This window comes from Lontra canadensis, unplaced genomic scaffold, assembly GCF_010015895.1.
Source record: "Lontra canadensis isolate GAN:19392208 unplaced genomic scaffold, GSC_riverotter_1.0 scaffold108, whole genome shotgun sequence".
NCBI classification, from domain to species: Eukaryota; Metazoa; Chordata; class Mammalia; order Carnivora; family Mustelidae; genus Lontra; species Lontra canadensis.
In genome coordinates this window covers 4,542,556-4,563,438 of record NW_022631102.1, presented here as the reverse complement: position 1 = coordinate 4,563,438, position 20,883 = coordinate 4,542,556, and the positions used below count along the sequence as shown (strand labels likewise).

General features: G+C 50.6%; 1 protein-coding gene across 1 annotated transcript in view; it reads left to right on the top strand.

Annotated features, from left to right (window-relative positions):
* Window positions 1-17,431, top strand: part of LOC116856224 (cholesterol 24-hydroxylase) — a 32,116-nt gene extending 14,685 nt beyond the window's left edge. Inside the window, exons 8-15 of the mRNA XM_032839546.1 lie at window positions 284-434; window positions 645-707; window positions 1,714-1,786; window positions 4,064-4,148; window positions 4,853-4,963; window positions 15,578-15,666; window positions 16,415-16,481; window positions 16,674-17,431. Coding sequence (XP_032695437.1) covers window positions 284-434; window positions 645-707; window positions 1,714-1,786; window positions 4,064-4,148; window positions 4,853-4,963; window positions 15,578-15,666; window positions 16,415-16,481; window positions 16,674-16,841 — 807 coding nt within the window. The 3' untranslated portion in view covers window positions 16,842-17,431. The remainder of the gene's footprint in view (window positions 1-283; window positions 435-644; window positions 708-1,713; window positions 1,787-4,063; window positions 4,149-4,852; window positions 4,964-15,577; window positions 15,667-16,414; window positions 16,482-16,673) is intronic.
* Window positions 17,432-20,883: the final 3,452 nt, after the last annotated feature.

Below are 20,883 nucleotides of genomic sequence, written 5' to 3'. Positions count from 1 at the left end.
TCCTAGCTGCCTCCATCCTTCAGGGATCCCTTCTTATTTTCCAGGCATCTTTCCTATCATATCTAGGGATTTGGTACAGGACGGGGAAGCCGATGCTTGGCTTGGCCTGCCATGTTGGTCAAGTCTCCTTGGCAGCTTCCTCTTTGCTAGGATTTTCTCGCAATCTTCCCACCTCCCAGGTTGCCATTGCCGCGGTGGGTTTCTAAAGCCGTTGCAGAGTTGGGGAGCGGGAGAGGTGGACGCGTGTGCTCGGTCGGCATCCTGAGCGGGAGCCCCTGTTCAGTTTATGCCAGGGAAGTGGAAGCAGCTCCGCGAGACCCGGGAGAGCATTCGCTTTCTGCGCCAGGTTGGCAAGGACTGGGTCCAGCGTCGCCGGGAGGCCCTGAAGAGGGGGGAGGAAGCACCTGCCGACATCCTCACGCAGATCCTCAAAGGTTTGAGGGCTCCCGCATGGGCCAGGAGAGGGCCGGACAGCAGGGGTGCCCCCATCACGGTGGCTGATCACACTTGACTCCCAGTGTCTCTCTCTGACTTTCGCGGAGAAGGGCATTTGCTTCCTTGCTCAGCTGCAGGGAGAGGGAGGGAGGGGTGTGCGTTGTAGCAGGTGTCTGTGGCCGGGCCCTGAGACCCTCCTTGTCTTTCAGCTGAAGAGGGGGCCCAGGACGATGAGATCCTGCTGGACAACTTCGTCACCTTCTTCATTGCTGGTCTGTACCTGCAGGGGTGTCCAAAGGCTCAGGACTTTGCAGGAATGGTGGGAACCAGGCATCCCCTAAACCCTGACTTGGGGCAATTTTTCAGTCTGTCTGCGCAGAGTTCAGATGCAGAAGTGAGGGGCTGGGATAGGGGAGCAGAAGGCCTCTCTCTGCTCGGGGAGGTCCGGGAGGCCTTCTTGGTGGCTGCTGACCTGGTGATGGAGCTGGCCACCGTGACGGGTCGTGAAGCTGCCTTTTTTTTTTTTTTTTTTTGACAGAGACACAGTGAGAGAGGGAACACAAGCAGTGGGAGAGGGAGAGGGACAAGCAGGCTCCCTGCTGAGCAGGGAGCCCGATGTGGGGCTCGATCCCGGAACCCCGGGATCATGACCTGAGCTGAAGGCAGATGCTTAACGACTGAGCCACCCAGGCACCACGTGAAGCTGCCCATTGGCAGGAGAGCTTGGCCATGTGAACTCAAGGCTCCACCCCACTCAGGATTTGTGGGGAGGCCTTCCTTAGACCAGCATAAAAAGATGTGCCAGGCAACTTCATTCCTTTGCTCATCAAATATTTTTTTTTAAAGATTTTATTTATTTGAGACCCAGAGAGAGAGAGAAAGCACAAGCAGGGGAAGCAGCAGACGGAGAGGGAAAAGCAGGCTCCCCACTGAGCAGAGAGCCCAACATGGGGCTTGATCCCACGACCCTGGGATCATGACCTGAGCCAAAGGCAGACGCTTAACCTACTGAACCACCCAGGCGCCCCAGAAGGAGCTTTTAGGGTGTAAAAACCAGATGTCTGGGAGCAGATGCCGTTTATTGGACTACACTGGCGGGCGCAGGGGATCTGCGGGTGGGCAGCCTCTCTCCTTCCTATCTGTATGTGCAGCGCAGATGCAGGGGGCAGAAGTGAGGACCTGAACTGCCACCACATGCTCAGGTTCTCAGAGGCGGGTGGGCCGGGCCAGCAGCAGCCCGGTAGCCCCATGTGGAACTGCTGCTCTCCTTTCCCACAGGCCATGAGACCTCTGCCAATCACTTGGCATTCACGGTGATGGAGCTGTCCCGCCAGCCTGAAATCCTGGCAAGGTATGGAATGGGGAGATTTGGGGGTCAGGTAGTAGCTCCCCTTGAAGCTGGTGAAGGAATTCACTGATGTCTTGTTCCTAGAAGACAGATAGCTCCAGCCTCCCACAACGGAGCCTCCTCCAGTGTGTCCTGCTTCTCTTTACCCCAGGGCCTTTGCACATGCCAGTCCCTCTTCTGGAAGCTCCTCTCCTTGCTTTTTTCTTGGAGAACTCCCTGCCCAGCCCCACAGAAGCCTTCTCACACCCCTAAAGTAGTCATTCTATATTTTCCCCTCCTAGCTTCCTCCCAGCTCACGAATGCCGTTTTCTCCTAGGCCGGTTTGCTTTGAGTCTATTTCAGTCATGAAATTAAAGCTCCAAAAAATCAGGGATCATGGCTCTTTCCCTCTCCACACCGTGCTCAGTGCCTGGCCAGGGGCTGGCACTGAGAACTGAACAGAATTCCCAGCTCGGCATTGAGGAAGGGCTTATATTCAACTTGTGAGACAAAGGAGGGTGCCTGGAGATGGCCTTTGAGCTGGGTCATTGGTTTCCTTAAATGCAAACGGTTGCGCAGACCAACTGCACCAATGTGAAAGCACTCTGAAAACCCGATAGGCTTGTGGGTGGGAGCCCTGGAGGCGGGGAAAGCCTTGATTACAGTTGTTAACTGGCCGTGTCCAAGGGCAGATGTGAATGATCGCTTGTGAGGATAAAGTGGTTGGTTAGGGTTTTAACTGTATCTGTAATACTAATATGCTCTTTATAAAAATTTGGAAAAAGCAGAAAAGTTATACTACTACTACTACTACTACTACTACTAATTACCATTATTATTATTATTATTCTACCCACAGTGCCCCGCCCTCTGGAGGCAGTTCACAACTAGCTACTGAATTTCACCATGTGTTTTATCGCATTGCCACACATTATTTATTATAAACTCTTTTCCCAAATCCACTCTTTTATATTGTGGATATAAACAAACACACACATGCATGCAATAAATTGGACATTGTAATTTCTTAAGGGCATAGTTCAGCGGCATTAAGCACATTCCCATTACTGTGCAATTATCACCACCATTTCCAGAACTTTCTCATCGTTGCAGCTGATACTGTCTCCAGTAAACGCTAGCTTCCCAATCCCCTCAGCCCCTGGCCCCATTCTACTCTCTGTCTCTGTGAATTTAACTCCTCTGAGGACCTCATACAGGAATCACACAGTAACCGACTTTTTTGTCTGGCTTATCTCACTTAGGGTAATGTCTTCAAGGTCCGCCTTTGTTTTAGCAGGTGTCAGAACTTCCCTCTCTTTTAAGACTGAATAATATTGCATCATATGGGTAGACCACATTTTTAAGAAAGATTTTTTTATTTGAGAGTGAAGGAGAAGGGGGAGGGACAGAAGGAAGGGAGAAGCAGACTCCTCACTGAGCAGGGAGCAGGACATGGGATTCGATCCCGGGACCCTGGGATCAAGACCTGAGCTGGAGGCAGATGCTTGGATGACTGAGCCACCCAGGCACCCCATGGACAGACCACATTTTGCTGGTCCATTCCTCTGGTGATGGACACTGGGGTTGCTTCCGCCCTTCGGCTGCTGTGACTAATGCAGCCATGAACTTGGGTGTACAAGTATCTACGAGCCCCTACTTTCTATTTGGGGGCACACACACCCAGAATGGCACTGCTGGAGCATATGGTAATTCTACATTTCTTGTTTGGAGGAACCGCCATCCTATTTTCCATATACACCTGCAGCGGGTTCCATTCCCACGGACAGTGCATAAGGGTTCTGATTTCTCCACATCCTTGCTAATGCTTGTTCTTTTCTGCCTTCCTCGTGGGTGTGACGTGGTCCAAACCCACTCGTGGTGCTGCACATTCTTCTAACAGTACCCGTCATTACTCAGCCAGCATCCCTGTGCTGCTCATTCTGTTTCCAGCTGTCGGCTGCTATGAGCCAGGCTGAGCCAGGCTGCTCGGTGCAGAGAGCTGGATCGGTGGTGCGTTTCTTTTCTGCCGCCAGTTCCAAGCAGCAAGCACGAAGGGGGAATTCGTACAGGCCCTGGGACACAGCTGCCAACTGCTCAGGCATCTCGGTTGGGATGTGGTGGTTCCTGGATGTCTTCAACAAAGGGGCGGACTGTGCGTGCGTGTATGCGTGCGTGCGTGCACGCTATGGGCTGTCCCAGGAGGCTCACTTCTTGCTCCCCTCCATCCCCCCCTTCCTAAAACTAGGCGGGGGGGAGGGAACCTCTCCTTGGGGACGAGCTTGTCTTCATCTGCCCCAACAGGCTGCAGGCGGAGGTGGACGAGGTCATCGGTTCTAAGAGGCACCTTGACTGTGACGACCTGGGGAGACTGCAGTACCTGTCCCAGGTGTGGGGGCAGGAGAGAAGCTTCTGGGCACTTGGGGGTGGTTCGTCAAGCCAGGCCCTCTGCACCTGGAACCGTTTCATACGGGTGTTCTCTAACTTCACTGCACGTGAGAATGTCCCAGGAGATCAAAAAAAAAAAATTTCCCATGACCAGAGCTGCCACAGACCAATGACATCAGAGACACTGGGGCAGGCTTAGGTGGGTCAGGAGGGGCCACAGCCTTTGTAAAGGCCTCCCAGGTGACCCCAGTGCGCAGCCTAGGTGGGGAAGCAGCCCTCGAGGGAATGACGCTGTTTGCACTTCCCAGCTAGACCGGGCACTTCCAGGAGCCTCAAGCAGGCCTCCAGGGGCCAGATTCACGCCCCCCCCCCAACCGAGCACAGCAGGAGGCCTGGCTTGAGCTCAGGAAGGGCCCCTCTGGGATGGTGGTGCCCTGGTTCCGGGAGAAGGCCTGGGTCCTGGTCCAGCCTCCGCCACGGGGGTTCTGCCCAACTCCCTTCTCCTTTTGGGTGTCAGTTTCTCCTGTGACAAGAGGGTTGGACAAGAAGCTGAGGCTAACTTTGCAGGGCTCTGGGACCCAGTCCTGGACGTGGATGCATACTCAGCCCTGGGAGTGGGAGCAGAGGTGGGTCCGGGGCACGCCACTAGCGTGATCTGGGGGATCTCCTGACGTCTCTCCTTGTCTCCCCGTATGGCTTCTGTAGGTTCTCAAAGAGTCGCTGAGGCTGTACCCGCCAGCGTGGGGCACGTTTCGCCTGCTGGAGGAGGAGACCTTGATTGACGGGGTCAGAGTGCCTGGCAACACTCCGCTCCTGGTGTGTGGGGGCCCTCCCTGCCTGCCCCCAGCTCTGAGGTCGGGATGTCCATGGCCCCATTGTCACCACGGGGGGTTCTCATTCAAGTTGCTCTATAACCATGTGAGGTCTTTCTTCCCTTTCACACAGTCCAGTGTAAGGTTACAGTGGATGATTCTGGAAGGGAGGCACCTTGTTTACATCTGAGGACACTGAGGCTTAGAGAGGTTAGGTCACTTTCCTGAGGTCACATAGCCGGCCAGGGACAGATACAAGATGTGCCCAGTTTCACAGCTGACCCCAGGCTGTCCAGTTCCTTCTCTCTCTCCTCCACCACCCCTTCTTCCATGGAGATGACGTCCCCCCACCTCTCCTTTACTTGTTTGTTTTTTGTTCTTTAGAGAGCAAGCACAAGAGTGTGACTGGAGGGGCAGGGAGGGGCAGAGGCAGAGGGAGAGAATAATCTTTTTTTTTTTTTTTTCAGTTACAGCATTTTGCCCTTATTTATTTTTTTAAATTTATTTATTAATTTCTTTTATTAATGTATAATGTATTATTAGCCCCAGGGGTACAGGTCTGTGAATCGTTAGGTTTATACACCTCACAGCACTCACCGTTTCCTATACCCTCCCCAATGTCCATAATTCAACCACCCTCTCCCTACCCCCCTACCCCCAGCAACCCTCTGTTTTGTGAGATTGAGTCTCTTACGGTTTGTCTCCCTCCCAATTCCGTCTTGTTTCATTTTTTCCTTCCCTACCTCCCAAGCCCCCCACTCTGCCTCTCAAATTCCTCATATCAGGGAGATCATATGATAATTTTCTCCGATTGACTTATTTCGCTTAGTATAATACCCTCTAGTTCCATCCATGTTGTGGCAAATGACAAGATTTCATTTCTTTTGATGGCTGCATAGTATTCCATTGTATATATATGCCACATCTTCTTTATCCATTCATCTGTTGATGGACATCTAGGTTCTTTCCATAGGTTGGCTATTGTGGACATTGCTGCTATGAACATTTGGGTGCACGTTTCCCTTCAGATCACTACATTTGTATCTTTAGGGTAAATACCCAGTAGTGCAATTGCTGGGTCATAGGGTAGCTCTATTTTCAACTATTTGAGGAGCCTCCATGCTGTTTTCCAGAGTGGCTGCACCAGCTTGCATTCCTGCCAACAGTGTAGGAGGGTTTCCCTTTCTCCACATCCTCGCCAGCATCTGTCGTTTCCTGACTTGTTAATTTTAGCCACTCTGACTGGTGTGAGGTGATATCTCATTGTGGTTTTGATTTGTATTTCCCTGATGCTGAGTGATGTTGAGAATTTTTTCATGTGTCTGTTGGCCATCTGGATGTCTGTTTTGCAGAAATGTCTGTTCATATCCTCTGCCCATTTCTTGATTGGATTATTTGTTCTTTGGTTGTTGAGTTTGATAAATTCTTTATGTATTTTGGATACTAGCCCTTTATCTGATATGTCATTTGCAAATATTTTCTCCCTCTCTGTCAGCTGTCTTTTGGTTTTGTGGACTGTTTCCTTTGCTGTGCAAAAGCTTTTGATCTTGATGAAGTCCCAATAGTTCATTTTTGTCCTTGCTTCCCTTGCCTTTGGCGATGTCTCTAGGAAGAAGTTGCTGTGGCTGAGGTCGAAGAGGTTGCTGCTTGTGTTCTCCTCAAGGATTTTGAGGGATTCCTGTCTCACATTGAGGTCTTTCATCCATTTTGAGTCTATTTTTTTTTAAACATTTTATTTATTTATTTGAGAGAGAGAGAGAGACAGTGAGAGAGAGCATGAGCAAGGAGAAGGTCAGAGGGAGAAGCAGACTCCCCGTGGAGCTGGGAGCCTGATGTGGGACTCGATCCCGGGACTCCAGGATCATGACCTGAGCTGAAGGCAGTCGCTTAACCAACTGAGCCACCCAGGCGCCCAATTTTGAGTCTATTTTTGTGTGTGGTGTAAGGAAATGGTCCAGTTTCATTCTTCTGCATGTGGCTGTCCAATGTTCCCAACACCATTTGTTGAAGAGACTGTCTTTTTTCCACTGGACATTCATTCCTGTTTTGTTAAAGATTAGTTGACCATAAAGTTGAAGGTCTATTTCTGGGCTCTCTATTCTGTTCCATTGATCTATGTGTCTGTTTTTGGGCCAGTACCATACTGTCTTGATGCTGATGAGAATGATATTTGCTTTGTAATAGAGCTTGAAGTCTAGAATTGTGATGCCACCAACACTGGCTTTCTTTTTCAACATTCCTCTGGCTATTCATGGTCTTTTCTGGTTCCATATAAATTTTAGGATTATTTGGTCCATTTCTTTGAAAAAAAAATTGATGGTATTTTGATAGGGATTGTGTTAAATGTGTAGATTGCTTTAGGTAGCATAGACATTTTCACAATGTTTGTTCTTCCAATCAAGGAGCATGGAACATTTTTCCATTTCTTTGTGTCTTCCTCAATTTCTTTCATGAGTACTTTATAGTTTTCTGAGTACAGATTCTTTGCCTCTTTGGTTAGGTTTATTCCTAGGTATCTTATGGTTTTGGGTGCAACTGTAAATGGGATTGACTCCTTAATTTCTCTTTCTTCTGTCTTGTTATTGATGTAGAGAAATGCAACTTATTTTAGTGCATTGATTTTATATCCTGACACTTTACTGAATTCCGGTATAAGTTCTAGCAGTTTTGGAGTGGAATATTTTGGGTTTTCCACATAAAGTATCATATCATTTGCAAAGAGTGAGAGTTTGACTTCTTCTTTGATGATTCGGATGCCTTTAATTTCTTTTTGTTGCCTGATTGCTGAGGCTAGGACTTCTAGTACTATGTTGAATAGCAGTGGTGATAGTGGACAGCCCTGCCGTGTTCCTGATCTTAGGGGAAAAGCTCTCAGTTTATCTCCATTGAGAATGATATTCGCTGTGGGTTTTTCATAGATGGCTTTGATGATATTGAGGTATATACCCTCTATCCCTACACTTTGAAGAGTTTTGATCAAGAAAGGATGCTGTACTTTGTCAAATGCTTTTTCAGCATCTATTGGGAGTATCATATAGTTCTTGTTCTTTCTTTTATTAATGTATTGTATCACACTGATTGATTTGCAGATGTTGAACTAACGTTGCAGCCCAGGAATAAATCCCACTTGGTCGTGGTGAATAATCCTTTCAACGTACTGTTGGATCCTATTGGTTAGTATTTTGGTGAGAATTTTTGCATCTGTGTTCATCAAGGATATTGGTCGTAATTCTCCTTTTTGATGGGGTCTTTGTCTGGTTTTGGGATCAAGGTAATTCTGGCCTCATAAAATGAGTTTGGAAGTTTTCTTTCCATTTCTATTTTTTGGAACAGTTTCAGGAGAATAGGTATTAGTTCTTTTTTAAATGTTTGGTAATATTCCCCTGGGAAGATGTCTGGCCCTGGGCTCTTGTTTTTGGGAGATTTTTGATGACTGCTTCAATATCCTTACTGGTTATGGGTCTGTTCAGGTTTTCTATTTCTTCCTGGTTCAGTTTTGGTAGTTTACAGGTCTCTGGGAATGCATCCATTTCTTCCAGATTGTCTAATTTGCTGGTGTAGTGTTGCTCATAATATGTTCTTATAATTGTTTGTATTTCTTTGGTGTTGGTTGTGATCTCTCCTCTTTCATTCATGATTTTATTAGTTTGGGTCCTTTCTCTTTTCTTTTTGATAAGTCTGGCCAGGGGTTTACCAATCCTTTTTTTTTTTTTTGAAGATTTTATTTATTTATTTATTTGTCAGATAGAGTGAGCACAGGCAGACAGAGAGGCAGGCAGAGGCAGAGGGAGAAGCAGGCTCCCTGCTGAGCAAGGAGCCCGACATGGGACTCGATCCCAGGACACTGGGAACATGACCTGAGCTGAAGGCAGCCGCTTAACCAACTGAGCCATCCAGGCGTCCTGGGGTTTACCAATCTTATTAATTCTTTCAAAGAACTAGCTCCTAGTTTCATTTATTTGTTCTACTGTTCTTTTGGTTTCTATTTCATTGATTTCTGCTCTGATCTTTATGGTTTCTCTTCTCCTGCTGGGTTTAGGCTTTCTCTGCTGTTCTTCCTCCAGTTCCTTTAGGTGTAGGGTTAGGTTGTGTACTTGAAAACTTTCTTGTTTCTTGAGAAAGGCTTGTATGGCTATATACTTTCCTTTCAGGACTGCCTTTGTTGTGTCCCACAGATTTTGAACCATTGTGTTTTCATTATCATTTGTTTCCATGAATTTTTTCAATTCTTCTTTAATTTCCTGGTTGACCCATTCATTCTTATTAGGATGCTCTTTAGCCTCCATGTATTTGAGTTCTTTCCAACTTTCCTCTTATGGTTGAGTTCTAGCTTCAGAGCATTGTGGTCTGAAAATATGCAGGGAATGATCTCAATCTTTTGGTACTGGTTGAGACCTGATTTGTGACCCAGGATGTGATCTATTCTGGCGAATGTTCCATGTGCACTAGAGAAGAATGTATATTCTGTTGCTTTGGGATGAAATGTTCTGAATATATCTGTGATGTCCATCTGGTCCAGTGTGTCATTTAAGGCCTTTGTTTCCTTGTTGATCTTTTGCTTGAATGATGTGTCCATTTCAGTGAGGGGGGGGCGTTAAAGTTCCCTACTATTATTGTATTATTGTCAATGTGTTTCTTTGATTTTGTTATTAATTGGTTTATTTAGTTGGTTGCTCCCATGTTAGAGGCATAGATATTTAAGATTGTTAGAGCTTCTTGTTGGACAGACCCTTTGAGTATGATATAGTGTCCTTCCTCATCTCTTATTATAGTCTTTGGCTTAAAATCTAATTTATCTGATGTAAGGATAGCCACCCCAGCTTTCTTTGGATATACATTAGCATGGTAAATTGTTTCCCGCCCTCTCACTTTAAATCTGGAGGTGTCTTTGGGTCTAAAATGAGTTTCTTGTAGACAGCATATTGATTTTTTTTTAAATCCATTCTGATACCCTATGACTTTTGATTGGGGCATTTAACCCATTTACATTTGGGGTAACTATTGAAAGATATGAATTCAGTGCCATTGTATTGCCTGTAACGTGACTGTTACTGTATATTGTCTCTGTTCCTTTCTGGTCTTCTTTTTTAAGGCTCTTTCTTTGCTTAGAGGACCCCTTTCAATGATTCCTGTAGGGCTGGTTTGGTTTTCCAAATTCTTTTAATTTTTGTTTGTCCTGGAAGCTTTTTATCTCTCCTATTTTCAATGATAGCCTAGCTGGATATAGTATTCTTGGCTGCATATTTTTCTCATTTAGTGCTCTGAATATATCGTGTCAGTCCTTGAAGCCTGCGAGGTCTCTGTGGATAAGTCTGCTGCCAATCGAATATTTCTACCATTGTATGTTACAGACGTCTTGTCCTGAGCTGCTTTCAGGATTTTCTCTTTGTCACTAAGACTAGTAAGTTTTACTATTAGATGATGGTGTGTGGACCTATTTTTATTGATTTTGAGGGGGGGTTCTCTATGCCTCCTGGATTTTGATGCTTGTTCCCTTTGCCATATTAGGGAAATTCTCTATTATAATTTGCTCCAATATACTTTCTACCTCTCTCTCTCTTTCTTCTTCTTCTGGAATCCCAATTATTCTAACATTGTTTCGTCTTATGGTATCACTTATCTCTAGAATTCTCCTTTCTGGCCCAGTAGTTGGTTGTCTCTCTTTTGCTCAGCTTCTTTATTCCCCATCATTTGGTCTTCTATATCACTAATTCTCTCTTCTGCATCATTTATCCTAGCAGTAAGAGCCTCCATTTTTTATTGTACCTCATTAATTCCTTTTTTGATTTCAGCTTGGTTAGATTTTAGTTCTTTTATTTCTCCAGAAAGAGATTTTATTTCTCCAGACAGGGTTTCTCTAAGATCCTCCATGCCTTTTGCGAGCCCAGCTAGCACCTTGAGAATCATCATTTTGAACTCTAGATATGACATATTACCAATGTCTGTATTGATTAGATCCCTAGCCTTCGGTACTGCCTCTTGTTCTTTTTTTTTTTTTTTCCTTTGTGGTGAGTTTTTCTGCCTTTTCATTTTATCCAGATAAGAATATATGAATGAGAGAATAAAATACTAAAAGGGTGGAAAAGACCCCAGAAAAATGTACACTAACCAAATCAGAAGAGACCCCAAACTGGGAGGAGAAGAAAGGGGGTAAAAAGAAATTTAAAATATATATATATATATATTAGACTGGTGAATAGAACAGAGCCACCCACTTGATTTTGGGTGTATTTTGATCTCTTAGAAGAAACTACCTCTCAAAATTTTAAAGAAAGAAGTTATATATATACGAAAATAAGGGTAAACACAATGAAGGGATGGAATATGACTGTAAAGATGAAAATTTTAAACAAATTCTAAAAAAGGAATTGATAAGATAAGTTGGTTGGAAAAAGAAAGAAGATAAAAAAAGGTGGAGAGAATGTGCTCAAGCTGGGGACTAGAATAAAGCCACGTGCTAGATTTAGAGTATATTTTGATCTTTTAGAAGAAATTGTATCCCAAAATTTTTTTTAAAGATTTTATTTATTTATTTGACACAGAGAGAGAGAGAGAGATCACAAGTACACAAAGAGGCAGGCAGAGAGAGAGGGGGAAGCAGGCCCCCCACTGAGCAGAGAGCCCAGGACCCTGAGATCATGACCTGAGCCGAAGGCAGAGGCTTTAACCCACTGAGCCACCCAGGTGCCCCATCCCAAAATTTTTTTAGGAAAAAATAACCCTATATGTATACAAAAATAAGGTTAAATACAATGAAGGATAAAATATGACTATAATAATGAAGGCTTAAAAATATTTTTAGAAAGGTATTGTTAAGATAAACTAGTTAAAAAACGTTAAAAGAGGAAAGAGGAAAAGTTAAAAAAAATCAGGATAAGAAAAAAACGAAATTAAAAAAATTTAATTTAACTTTGAAAGACTAAAAGATCATGGGGGGAAAGCCATGAATTCTATGCGCTACTTTCCCTGAACTGTGGAGTTCCACAGTTCTCGCTGATCGATGACCTTGGTCTTGGCTGGATATTCTTGCTAATCTTCTGGATTGCAGTGATTCTCAAGTGTCTTTGCCCAAGGCAGAATCGCACCGCCCTTGCCAGGGGCCAGGCTAAGTAAACCCAAGAGCGAACCCAAGAGCGAACCCAAGCTCGGGTTCGCTCTTGGGAGCTTTTGTTCCCTGAAAGCTTTCCATAGAGCTCTAGAGGACAGGAATAAAGATTGAGGCCTCCCATTCTCAGGCTGGAGGAGCCAAGAGCTGGAGCTTCCACTCCTCAGTGCACCCTCAGAGGAAAGGGGTCAACTACTCTTGTCTCCCTGGTCTCTGGCCGGGCTCTGGGCTCACCCAGCCTGAGACTGGTCTCTGGCACACAGCCCCATTTGGAGTCTCCAAACCCAGCAGTTTTCTGCCTCCAGAGGAGGAAGGTGAGTCTCCCAGATGTGCCACTTGTGGGGTCCCAGCTCAAAGAGCAGTGGCCAGACTGTGCTGTGGATCATGGTTTAAGGCAACCCTGAGTTGAGAGCTCACTCCTCGGCTCCGTCTCTATAGTCGGCTTCCCTGCTCCACTCCTGGGAGCTCTGCTATGCTCAGACACCTTCGATCCTTCTATGACCCCGCAGGACTTGAGAGCACACTCCCTTCGAGGGCTCCACCCCGGCCTAGCCTCTGGAGCGATGTCCCTCGGTGGAGCAGACTTCTAAAAGTTCTGATTTTGTGCTCTGTTGCTCCGCTGCTGGCTGGGAGCCAGCCCCTCCCACTGTGGTCTATCTTCCCCTCGCTTTGGATTCACTTCTCTGCATGTCCTACCTTTCAGAAAGGGTTGACTTTCTGTTCCTAGAATTGCTGCTCTTCTCTTCAATCTCCTGTTGAGTTTGTAGGTGTTCAGGATGGTTTGATGACTATCTAGCCAAACTCCTGTGACCTGATGTCATTTCAGTCCGCTACTCCTCCACCATCTTGCCTGGGAGAGAAGAATCTTAAGCAGTCTCCATGCTGAGCACAGAGCCCAGGCAGGCCTCGATCTCACAACCCTGAGATCATGACCTGAGCCAAAATCAAGTTTCAGATGCTCAACTGACTGAGCCACCCAGGCGCCCCTACTTGTTTCTTTGTTTACACATGCATTCTTTTAGTCCCTCATCGGGCATCCCTTCATGCACAGTGCCCTCCCAGAAACCTACCCCCAAACTAGAAATGTGTCACTGTCCAGCTGCCCTCCAGAAGCAATCACTGTTCTGAATTTTGCCATTGCCTCGCCTTTTCATGCGCATGCATACACATGTGTGTGTGTTGTGTGTGTGTGTGTGTGCCCACACGGTAGTATCTCCCAGGATTGCTTTGTGACTGCGGGCCCTCAGTTCCCTGCTGTATCATATTCTGCTGTGTGTAGACCAGCACCCCATTTTTGGTTCTGGGTCAGCGGGCATCCTGCTCTCCTGAGCACTGCTGGTGACCATTCCTGCCAGCATGACGAGTGGATGGGGCAGACAGGGAGGGGAGGGCTGGGGTGTGGGATATCTAAATGGTCAGCTTGGTAAACTAGCACCAAAGTGTTTTCCAGAGCACCTGGGCCAACCCGGATGCCCACAGATGTGGTTCCTTATCCTCCCCAGCACCTAGTATGGTCCAGCTGCCTTTTTTTTTTTTTTCCCTGCCAAGGGAATACGTACAAGGAAGGTACTTCCTTGTGGTCTTGATTTGCACTTTCCTGGTTCCTTACTGTGAGCTTGCAGCCCTGTGCTCCTTTTCTTCTTCTGGGTTGTCTCATCCCTGTACAGAGCTCTCTTTAAAAATTCTTATGTTAATCCTTTGTCAGGTATGTATGTTCTAAATTTCATCTTTAGCTTTGTGGCTTCTCTTTGCTAAAGCGTTTTCAATGATTTGAAGTTCTTTGCTTTGTAGTGGTCCCTTCTCTTGTTTTGTCTTAGGGAACCCCCCCCCCCCGAGCCCCCATTCTGAGGTCAGCATTGTCGCTTAGATTGTCTTCTAACAATTTCACATTTTTCTTTTTCAAGTTAAGTTCCTATCTACCTGGAGTTGATTTTGTGTATGGTGTGAGGTAGGGATCTGGTTTCATCTCCTGGGGCTGCCAGAACAAAGCACCATAGATGGGCACTTAGAGGTAGAAATGTCCTTTCTCACAGTTCTGGAGGCTGGGGGTCCAAGTTCAAGGCAGGATTGGTTTCTCCTGAATCCTCTCTCCTTGGCTTGCAGATGCCACCTTCCCACAGGGTCCTCCCAAGACCTCTTCTGTGTGTGTCTGTCCTAATCTACTCTTCTTCTGAGGACACGAGCCAGACAGGAGTAGGGTCCACCCTAATGACCTCATTATAACTTGAGTATCTCTTTAAGGAGACTATCTGTCATATTCTGAGATTAAGACTTTAACATAAGATTTTTGGGGGGACACAGTTCAGCCCAGCACATGATCTGATTTTATTTATGAAGGAAATCGACATGCCTCTGGTTCTATCCATTAGGCAGCCCCCTCCCCTTTTCCCCCTCACCCGGACTTCCCAGGACTCTGCTATGCCCTCTCCAGCATGTATGAGGGCTTCCCAATATGTGTTCTTTATTCTGTTTATCTGCCCCCTCCTTTTTTTCTGCACAACCCTGCACCAGTACCACCTGCCTGTGACCCAGGAGGTGGTTTAGAATCCCCTTACATCTGGCTGGGAAGGGGTACAGATGTGAGGGCCTTGAGTGGCAGACCCCAGCTCCAATCCCAGCCCCTCTGTGGCAGGCTGAGTCATTTCTGGGCCTCAGTGCCCTCCTTGTAAGATGGGGATGATGATGCCTGAGTCATAATTTACTGAGAAGAGTCAAAGAATGACGTGTGTCACGTGTCTGGCACAAATCCCTAGCACACAGTAGGTACCCTTTGCTGATCTCAGACCCCCTCTCCACCTCATGCTCCCCCTCACTTTTCAGAGCTTCGTTCCAGGCCCTTCCTTCACCCTGCCTGCCTTGGACTCTCAACACAGAGAACCAGGGGACAGAGTGGGCTTAAGCAGCGCTTTTGTGCAGGAGTAATGAGGCAGAGGTCGGGACCCAGGGCCCAAGTTATGGGGGGCACATATGGCCCATGGAGTTTGGGGGCACGAAAAATTAACCCCAGTAGGGAGACAACTGAAAACATGGTGGGGACCTGCGGGTTCTCTGCCTCACTCCCCTCCCCAACGCCCCAACCCCTGAGCCCCAGATGCAAACCTTGTGCTGAATAACGGCTCTCAGAGATCTTGAAAAAGATGCTCTCGAAGCAGACCTGAGTTTGATCTCAGTTTGGCCAGGTGACTTCAGGCAAGTCAGAAACTTTTCTTTCTGAGCCTCAGTTTTCTCATCTGTAAAACAGGGCTAGTTGTGGTCCCACCACAGCACGGGGCCAAGCATGGGATGATACTGTGGCCAGCTGGCCCTTGTTGGTACCCTGGGCTGCCCCCTCCCTTCATCTGAGGCACTTTCCAGATGCTGGTGGAGTCCCACACTGGCCCACATGTGTGGGTGGAGTAGAGGGAGGGGGACCTTCCATGCTCCTGGTCCCTCCAGCGGGTGGCCCCGGCGGGTCAGGGAGGTGTGAGGGTGCTCATGTTTGGAACCAGAGACAGCTGGATCCTCTCCCCTCAGTTTAGCACCTATGTCATGGGGCGGATGGACACGTACTTTGAGGACCCACTGACTTTCAACCCTGATCGCTTCAGCCCCAAAGCACCCAAGTAAGTCTTTCTTCAAGCTGTGCATGTGCGAGAAGAGTGGCCCAGGGACCTCGGGTCTGAACTGCCAATGACCCCTGAGCCCACATAGCCTCTCAGATCACTGTGAGGGAGTCGTGATTCCCTGCTCTGCCCCCTTTCATGGAGAGGAAATCACAGCACAGAGAGGTTAGGTAACTTGAACAAGGGCACACAGCCAGGAGCCGCAGAGCTGCGGTTTGAGGCCAGCTCAGACTGGTTTCAAAACCCATGCTCATAACCCATCCCCTGTACTGGGAAACCCTGTGATTGGCGCCAGGGGACTGTACCTCCCCCTGCCTTGATGGTCCTATCTGAGAAATGGGAATCCTGTTGGCTCCCTCTGCAGCTCGCTATGGGGGTGAATGCCTGAAAGTACAGTTGGGGCTGGGGGGGGTGGCCAGGGTCCAGGGACAGGCCACCTGCGTCCAGACCCAGACCCTGCCCAGAACTGCACATGTGACTGGTCGAACGTAGAAGTGCCATCGGATTGCAATCTCTTTAGTTGCTCCTTCTGTGAACTGGGGATAATAACGACTCCTTCTGGAAGGCTCCAGAGGAGGCTAGAATGAGAAAATGCTGAAGCGGAGCCCCACAGACCAGCTGTTGGTGTTTTCAGCGCATGCACAGCCGGGCCGCGGGGCAGAGCCGTTCGTCAGCGGGGGATGGGTTTGTCACCGCTGGGGTGGGGCTGCGACTAGGCGGCCGCCTCCCGACTGCTGTCTCCCTGCAGGCCGAGGTTCACCTACTTCCCCTTCTCTCTGGGACCGCGCTCCTGCATCGGACAGCAGTTTGCTCAGGTATGAGTCCAAGGCTGGGGTTTCTGCCGGGAGCTGACTTCAGGGCTGGTGTCTCATCCCGGGCCAGGAGGCACTTCCGAGCCCTGCTCTGGGACCCTTGGGCTGGGGGTCGGGGGGCTGGGCCAGCCGGCTGCAGGCTCTGCTGCGCGCTCATGCCCCGGGCCTCCCGCCCGTCCTCACTTCCGCACACAGATGGAGGTGAAGGTGGTCATGGCCAAGCTGCTGCAGAGGCTCGAGTTCCGGCTGGTGCCCGGGCAGCGCTACGGGCTGCAGGAGCAGGCCACGCTCAAGCCGCTGGACCCCGTGCTGTGCACTCTGCGGCCCCGGGGCTGGCAACCCGCACCCCCACCGCCCTGCTGAGTGGGCCTGGGGTGGACGGGACTCATCGGGCGAGGGCGCCACACCCACGCTCCTCTGCAGCCCCATGGCCACCCACCCTGCTCCCCTGCCCCCTTCCTCAGGGGCACCCTCCACGCTGGCTCCCAGTGGGCCCCCTGCCAACCACGACCTGCTTCACAACCCCCCCCCCCAGAGCTCCCTGTCCACTGCTAACTCCATGCCCCTCCTGGACTGGACCCCGCCTAATTCCCAGCTGCTGCCCAGATGTGCCATCTCCTACCCCAAACCTCTTTGCATAGGCCACTCACCCTGCCACACACCCTAACTCTTGCTCACTTCCTAAAACCCTCTTCAGGTGTCACCTCCTCCAGGAAGCCCTCCCTGCCACCCCCCGGCCGGGCCAGGGGCCCCTCCTACTCTGTGCTCCCTTGGTCACCTGTGCTACCTCTAACACCACACTGACCACACTGTATTGTGAGTGTCCTTTGATGTGACCGGCCGCCCTGCCAGGCTGTGAGCGCCTCATGGGCGAGGTCTGTGTATGATTCGTCTCTGAGCCAGCCCCCGGGCCTGACCCAGAGTCAATGCTCAATAAATATGTGTTGACTGCACGAATGAATGGCAAAACCCAGCCAGAGCGCTCTGGCCTCAGTTGCTCATCTGGCAAATGAGAGCGGTGTGGAGGCCAGTCCGAGGGCTCACGCAGCCTGGAAGCTAACCCCGCAGCTAATCCCAGACATCTTGGGAGAAGACTGCCCAGGGGGTTTCTGTGTCAGGAGAAACCTATTCCCTTTATTGGAGGCAAGACCATGTTTCTGGGTGTGGTGTGAGGTTGGTATTACAGGCAGGGTTTTGAGAGCTTGGAGTGACAGGGTCCAGGGCCCTGGGGCCTGTGAGGTCAAGGCGACTCCCAACAAGGTGCTGATACCCCAGAAGGCCTCACATAGGCTAGAGCCCCCAGGACCTCTCCTGGGGACAGCTTGGTGGACCAGGGCACCTAAATGCCTGGCCTTGCACCTGCTACCTTCCTCCACACCTTCTAGCACAGCGCTTCCCCTCCTAACTGGCTTGGAGGAGGCGAGACTGGGACTCCCACAGTGGGGGAGGTGGGTGGGTGAAGACGTCGTTCATTTCTCCCCAGGGCCTAGAGGTGGCCAAGGGGCAGTAAATACTGGACCAGCCACATCCTCTGGGCCCATCCAAGGAAAAGGACCCCCTGAGTTTCTCCTTCAGCACATGGGAGCATGTTTTCTTGCAGAGAAAACCAAGCGCCCGAGCCCACTGCCTGGTGTACCTGCCCTGGAGAAGGCCCCTCTCCACACCAGGAAGGGCGTAGATTTGAGCTGGCCCTTGCTTTACGTCGGTAACTCAATGCTCGTGCAGTCTTGAACTGAGGCGATCTTCCCATTTTGAGGAAGAGGAAACTGAGGGTCAGGGGAAGAAGTGACATGCCAGTACAGGTGGGTATATTATACCAGAGTAGAGCTAGGCCTCTGGCCCAGGTGGGTCATGGGACTGGTACTAGTAGTCTGCCTGGCCTCTCGGCCGAGGCTCCGGCCTCCAGGACCTTCTGTAGCTGCAGATGGCCTGCAGACGGAGTGCTCCCACTCCCCCAGGCCTCCGGCCACACTGAGCACTGGGCGAGGCCCTTCTCAAGCTACACTCCCACCCAGTTCCCTGTCTGGGGGGCCCCAGACCCTCCTGTGGTCTGAGAACAGTGTGCCTGGGCTCTGCCTCCAGCGCCTGGCCAAACACAGCCCTTGCTTATCTCTCCTCAGCTCAAAAATGCCCCTTCTCACAGCCACCCAAATGCCACTGTTCCGAGCCCTCAGCCTTGCTGTGCTCCCAGGGACCTGTCGTGCTGGGACCCCTGGGCCCCATCCTCTACAGCCTGTCTCTGAAGTTCACCAGTCCCCCTGCAGCCCTCCAACAGCCCCTCAGCTGCTCCCATCCCACAAACTTTATGGCTCACACGTACCCTAGGCACGCCCCACTAGACCCCCAAGCCAGCCACCCCACACCAACCCCCAGTTCTCCACCAGCACTCCCTGCTCCATGCCCTACGTCCTGCCATGGCTCAGCTTGGCCCCACAGGACAGAACTTCCTTCAGTGTACGTCTAAGAGGTCCACAGGCTACCAAGCCTCAGCACTCCAGGGGCATGACCTGGCGTTGCCTGGAGGGTCGGCTTCCACTGGAAACTTCAAATTGCCTTTACCATGCTCTGACTTAGCAGATATCTATCCATTGCTGAACCTGAGTCTTCACATCGTTATTTCTTCAAGTCCTCCTGAGTATGACCCATTTCAAAGATGAGAAAGTTAAGGCCACAGCACACAGCCAGGCCATAGTGGAGTCAAGACTCAAACCTGTAGCCCCTTGCACTCTGGCCTTCCACCATCTCAGCAAACCCTGTTGCTGAAGGCCTGGGCTTGCCTCCCGGGGCTGGAGGCCTGAGGTGAGTGGGAAGAGCAGAGCCTGCGTCCCGCCCCGCGCTGCTCTGCTGTCACTGTCTGTGGGTCAGTGCACCTGTCCTAACCTTCCGGAGCCACTTTCTCCTGGAGCACATGGTTCTCGGGCTTGGCTGCGTCGACGAGTTGCTTGGGCCAGCTGGATCAGCCGCTGGGGTGGGACCCCGAAGCTTGTCCTGGGGCGCCTGGGGAGACTCCAGTGTGCACAAAGATGGTGTCAACCCTGGGGACCCAGGCCAGATGGAAGGGATTAAAACCAAGGCCTTGCAGCCAGGCTTCGTGGGGTCAAATCCAACCTGCACTGTCCCCTTTATGTTTATGCGACTTGGGCCTCAGTTTCCCTGTCTGTAAAGGAGGACGGATGATAAGAGATCCTAAGACTGATGGGAGAATTAAGAGCGTGAGTATTTTTATCGCTTGTGACCTCTAGGGAAGGAAGGGCTTTTCTGGGAGGCCAGGCTTGCAGTTCCCAGAAGAGCCACACGGTGGCGCCCCGGCGCAGCTCTCGGGTCGGCGCGGCCGCGGCAGGCCGAGTGGGCGGTGCCTCCCCTTCCCGCGGGGACTGGAGGCCCGGAGGGGCGGGGCCCGCAGCGGCGCAGGCCCAGCCTCCTGGGGGCGGGGCCAGCCGGGAGGGCGCAAACTCCGACGGGCCCAGGCGAGGGTGGTCTGTGGGGTCCGCGGGCCACTCGGGTGCGGGGGGCAGGCTGGCGTCGCCGTGTCCTTGTCGCAGGTGGGGCCGCCGAGGCGCGGCAGCGGGTGGGGCCCTAGAGGGACAGCCACGCAGGCGGGCGTGCCGAGACCGCGACCTCTCCTGGCGATGGGCTAGGTCTGGCGGTGGGACGCTGGCCAGTCGGGGGGAGTTTCGGCAAGAAAAGCCCCGCGTAGGAGAAGCACACTGAGAGGGGGACAGGGGAGCAGGCGGCTTCCTGCCTGAGAGAGCTGGTGGGGAGGGCCATTCGGGGCGGAGCTGCTCTAACACTTAGCATGCTCTTGGCCGAACTGAAGCCACCACCAGGGCCCTGCTGCTTGAGGGTCCAGGAAGCTGGTGATGAGGGTGCCTCCCGGGTGGCCTGTGGCCAAGGTCAGGCTGGTGGTTGGACCCGAGAGCCTTGGCCTGCCTGCGCTGGGGCTGAGAAGCCTGGTGCAGCTGTGGGAGGTTTTCTTCCTCTCTGCTGTGCACGCTAGGACAAGAGGCTGGCTCTGGAGTCACCTGGTGGCCCTGCTGGGCCTCAGAGGTAGCCAACGTGAGTGGACAGAGGGCCACAATTAGCTGACCCCCCCCCCCAGGCAGGTTCTGGGTGGAGCCTGGCCCCTCCTGATTGTCTTGGCCAGTCAGGCATGGTGTCCTTTATGGTGGCCCAGAGTTTGGTAGGGCCACCCCGGTCAGCCTCATGAACAGTATGGGTGTGTGTTTCCTGCATGATTAATGAGAGAGAACATGGCCACCTGGAGGGGACCTCAGGACGGGAGCAAGAGGGCGCTCAAGCCCTCCCCTCTGCAAGGACGTTTGCTTTCCTCTGGGGCAAGAATCCTGCCTCTTCAGCAGGCTTCCTGATGAATGTGGGACCCAAAGGAGGCTCTCACCCCCCTGGG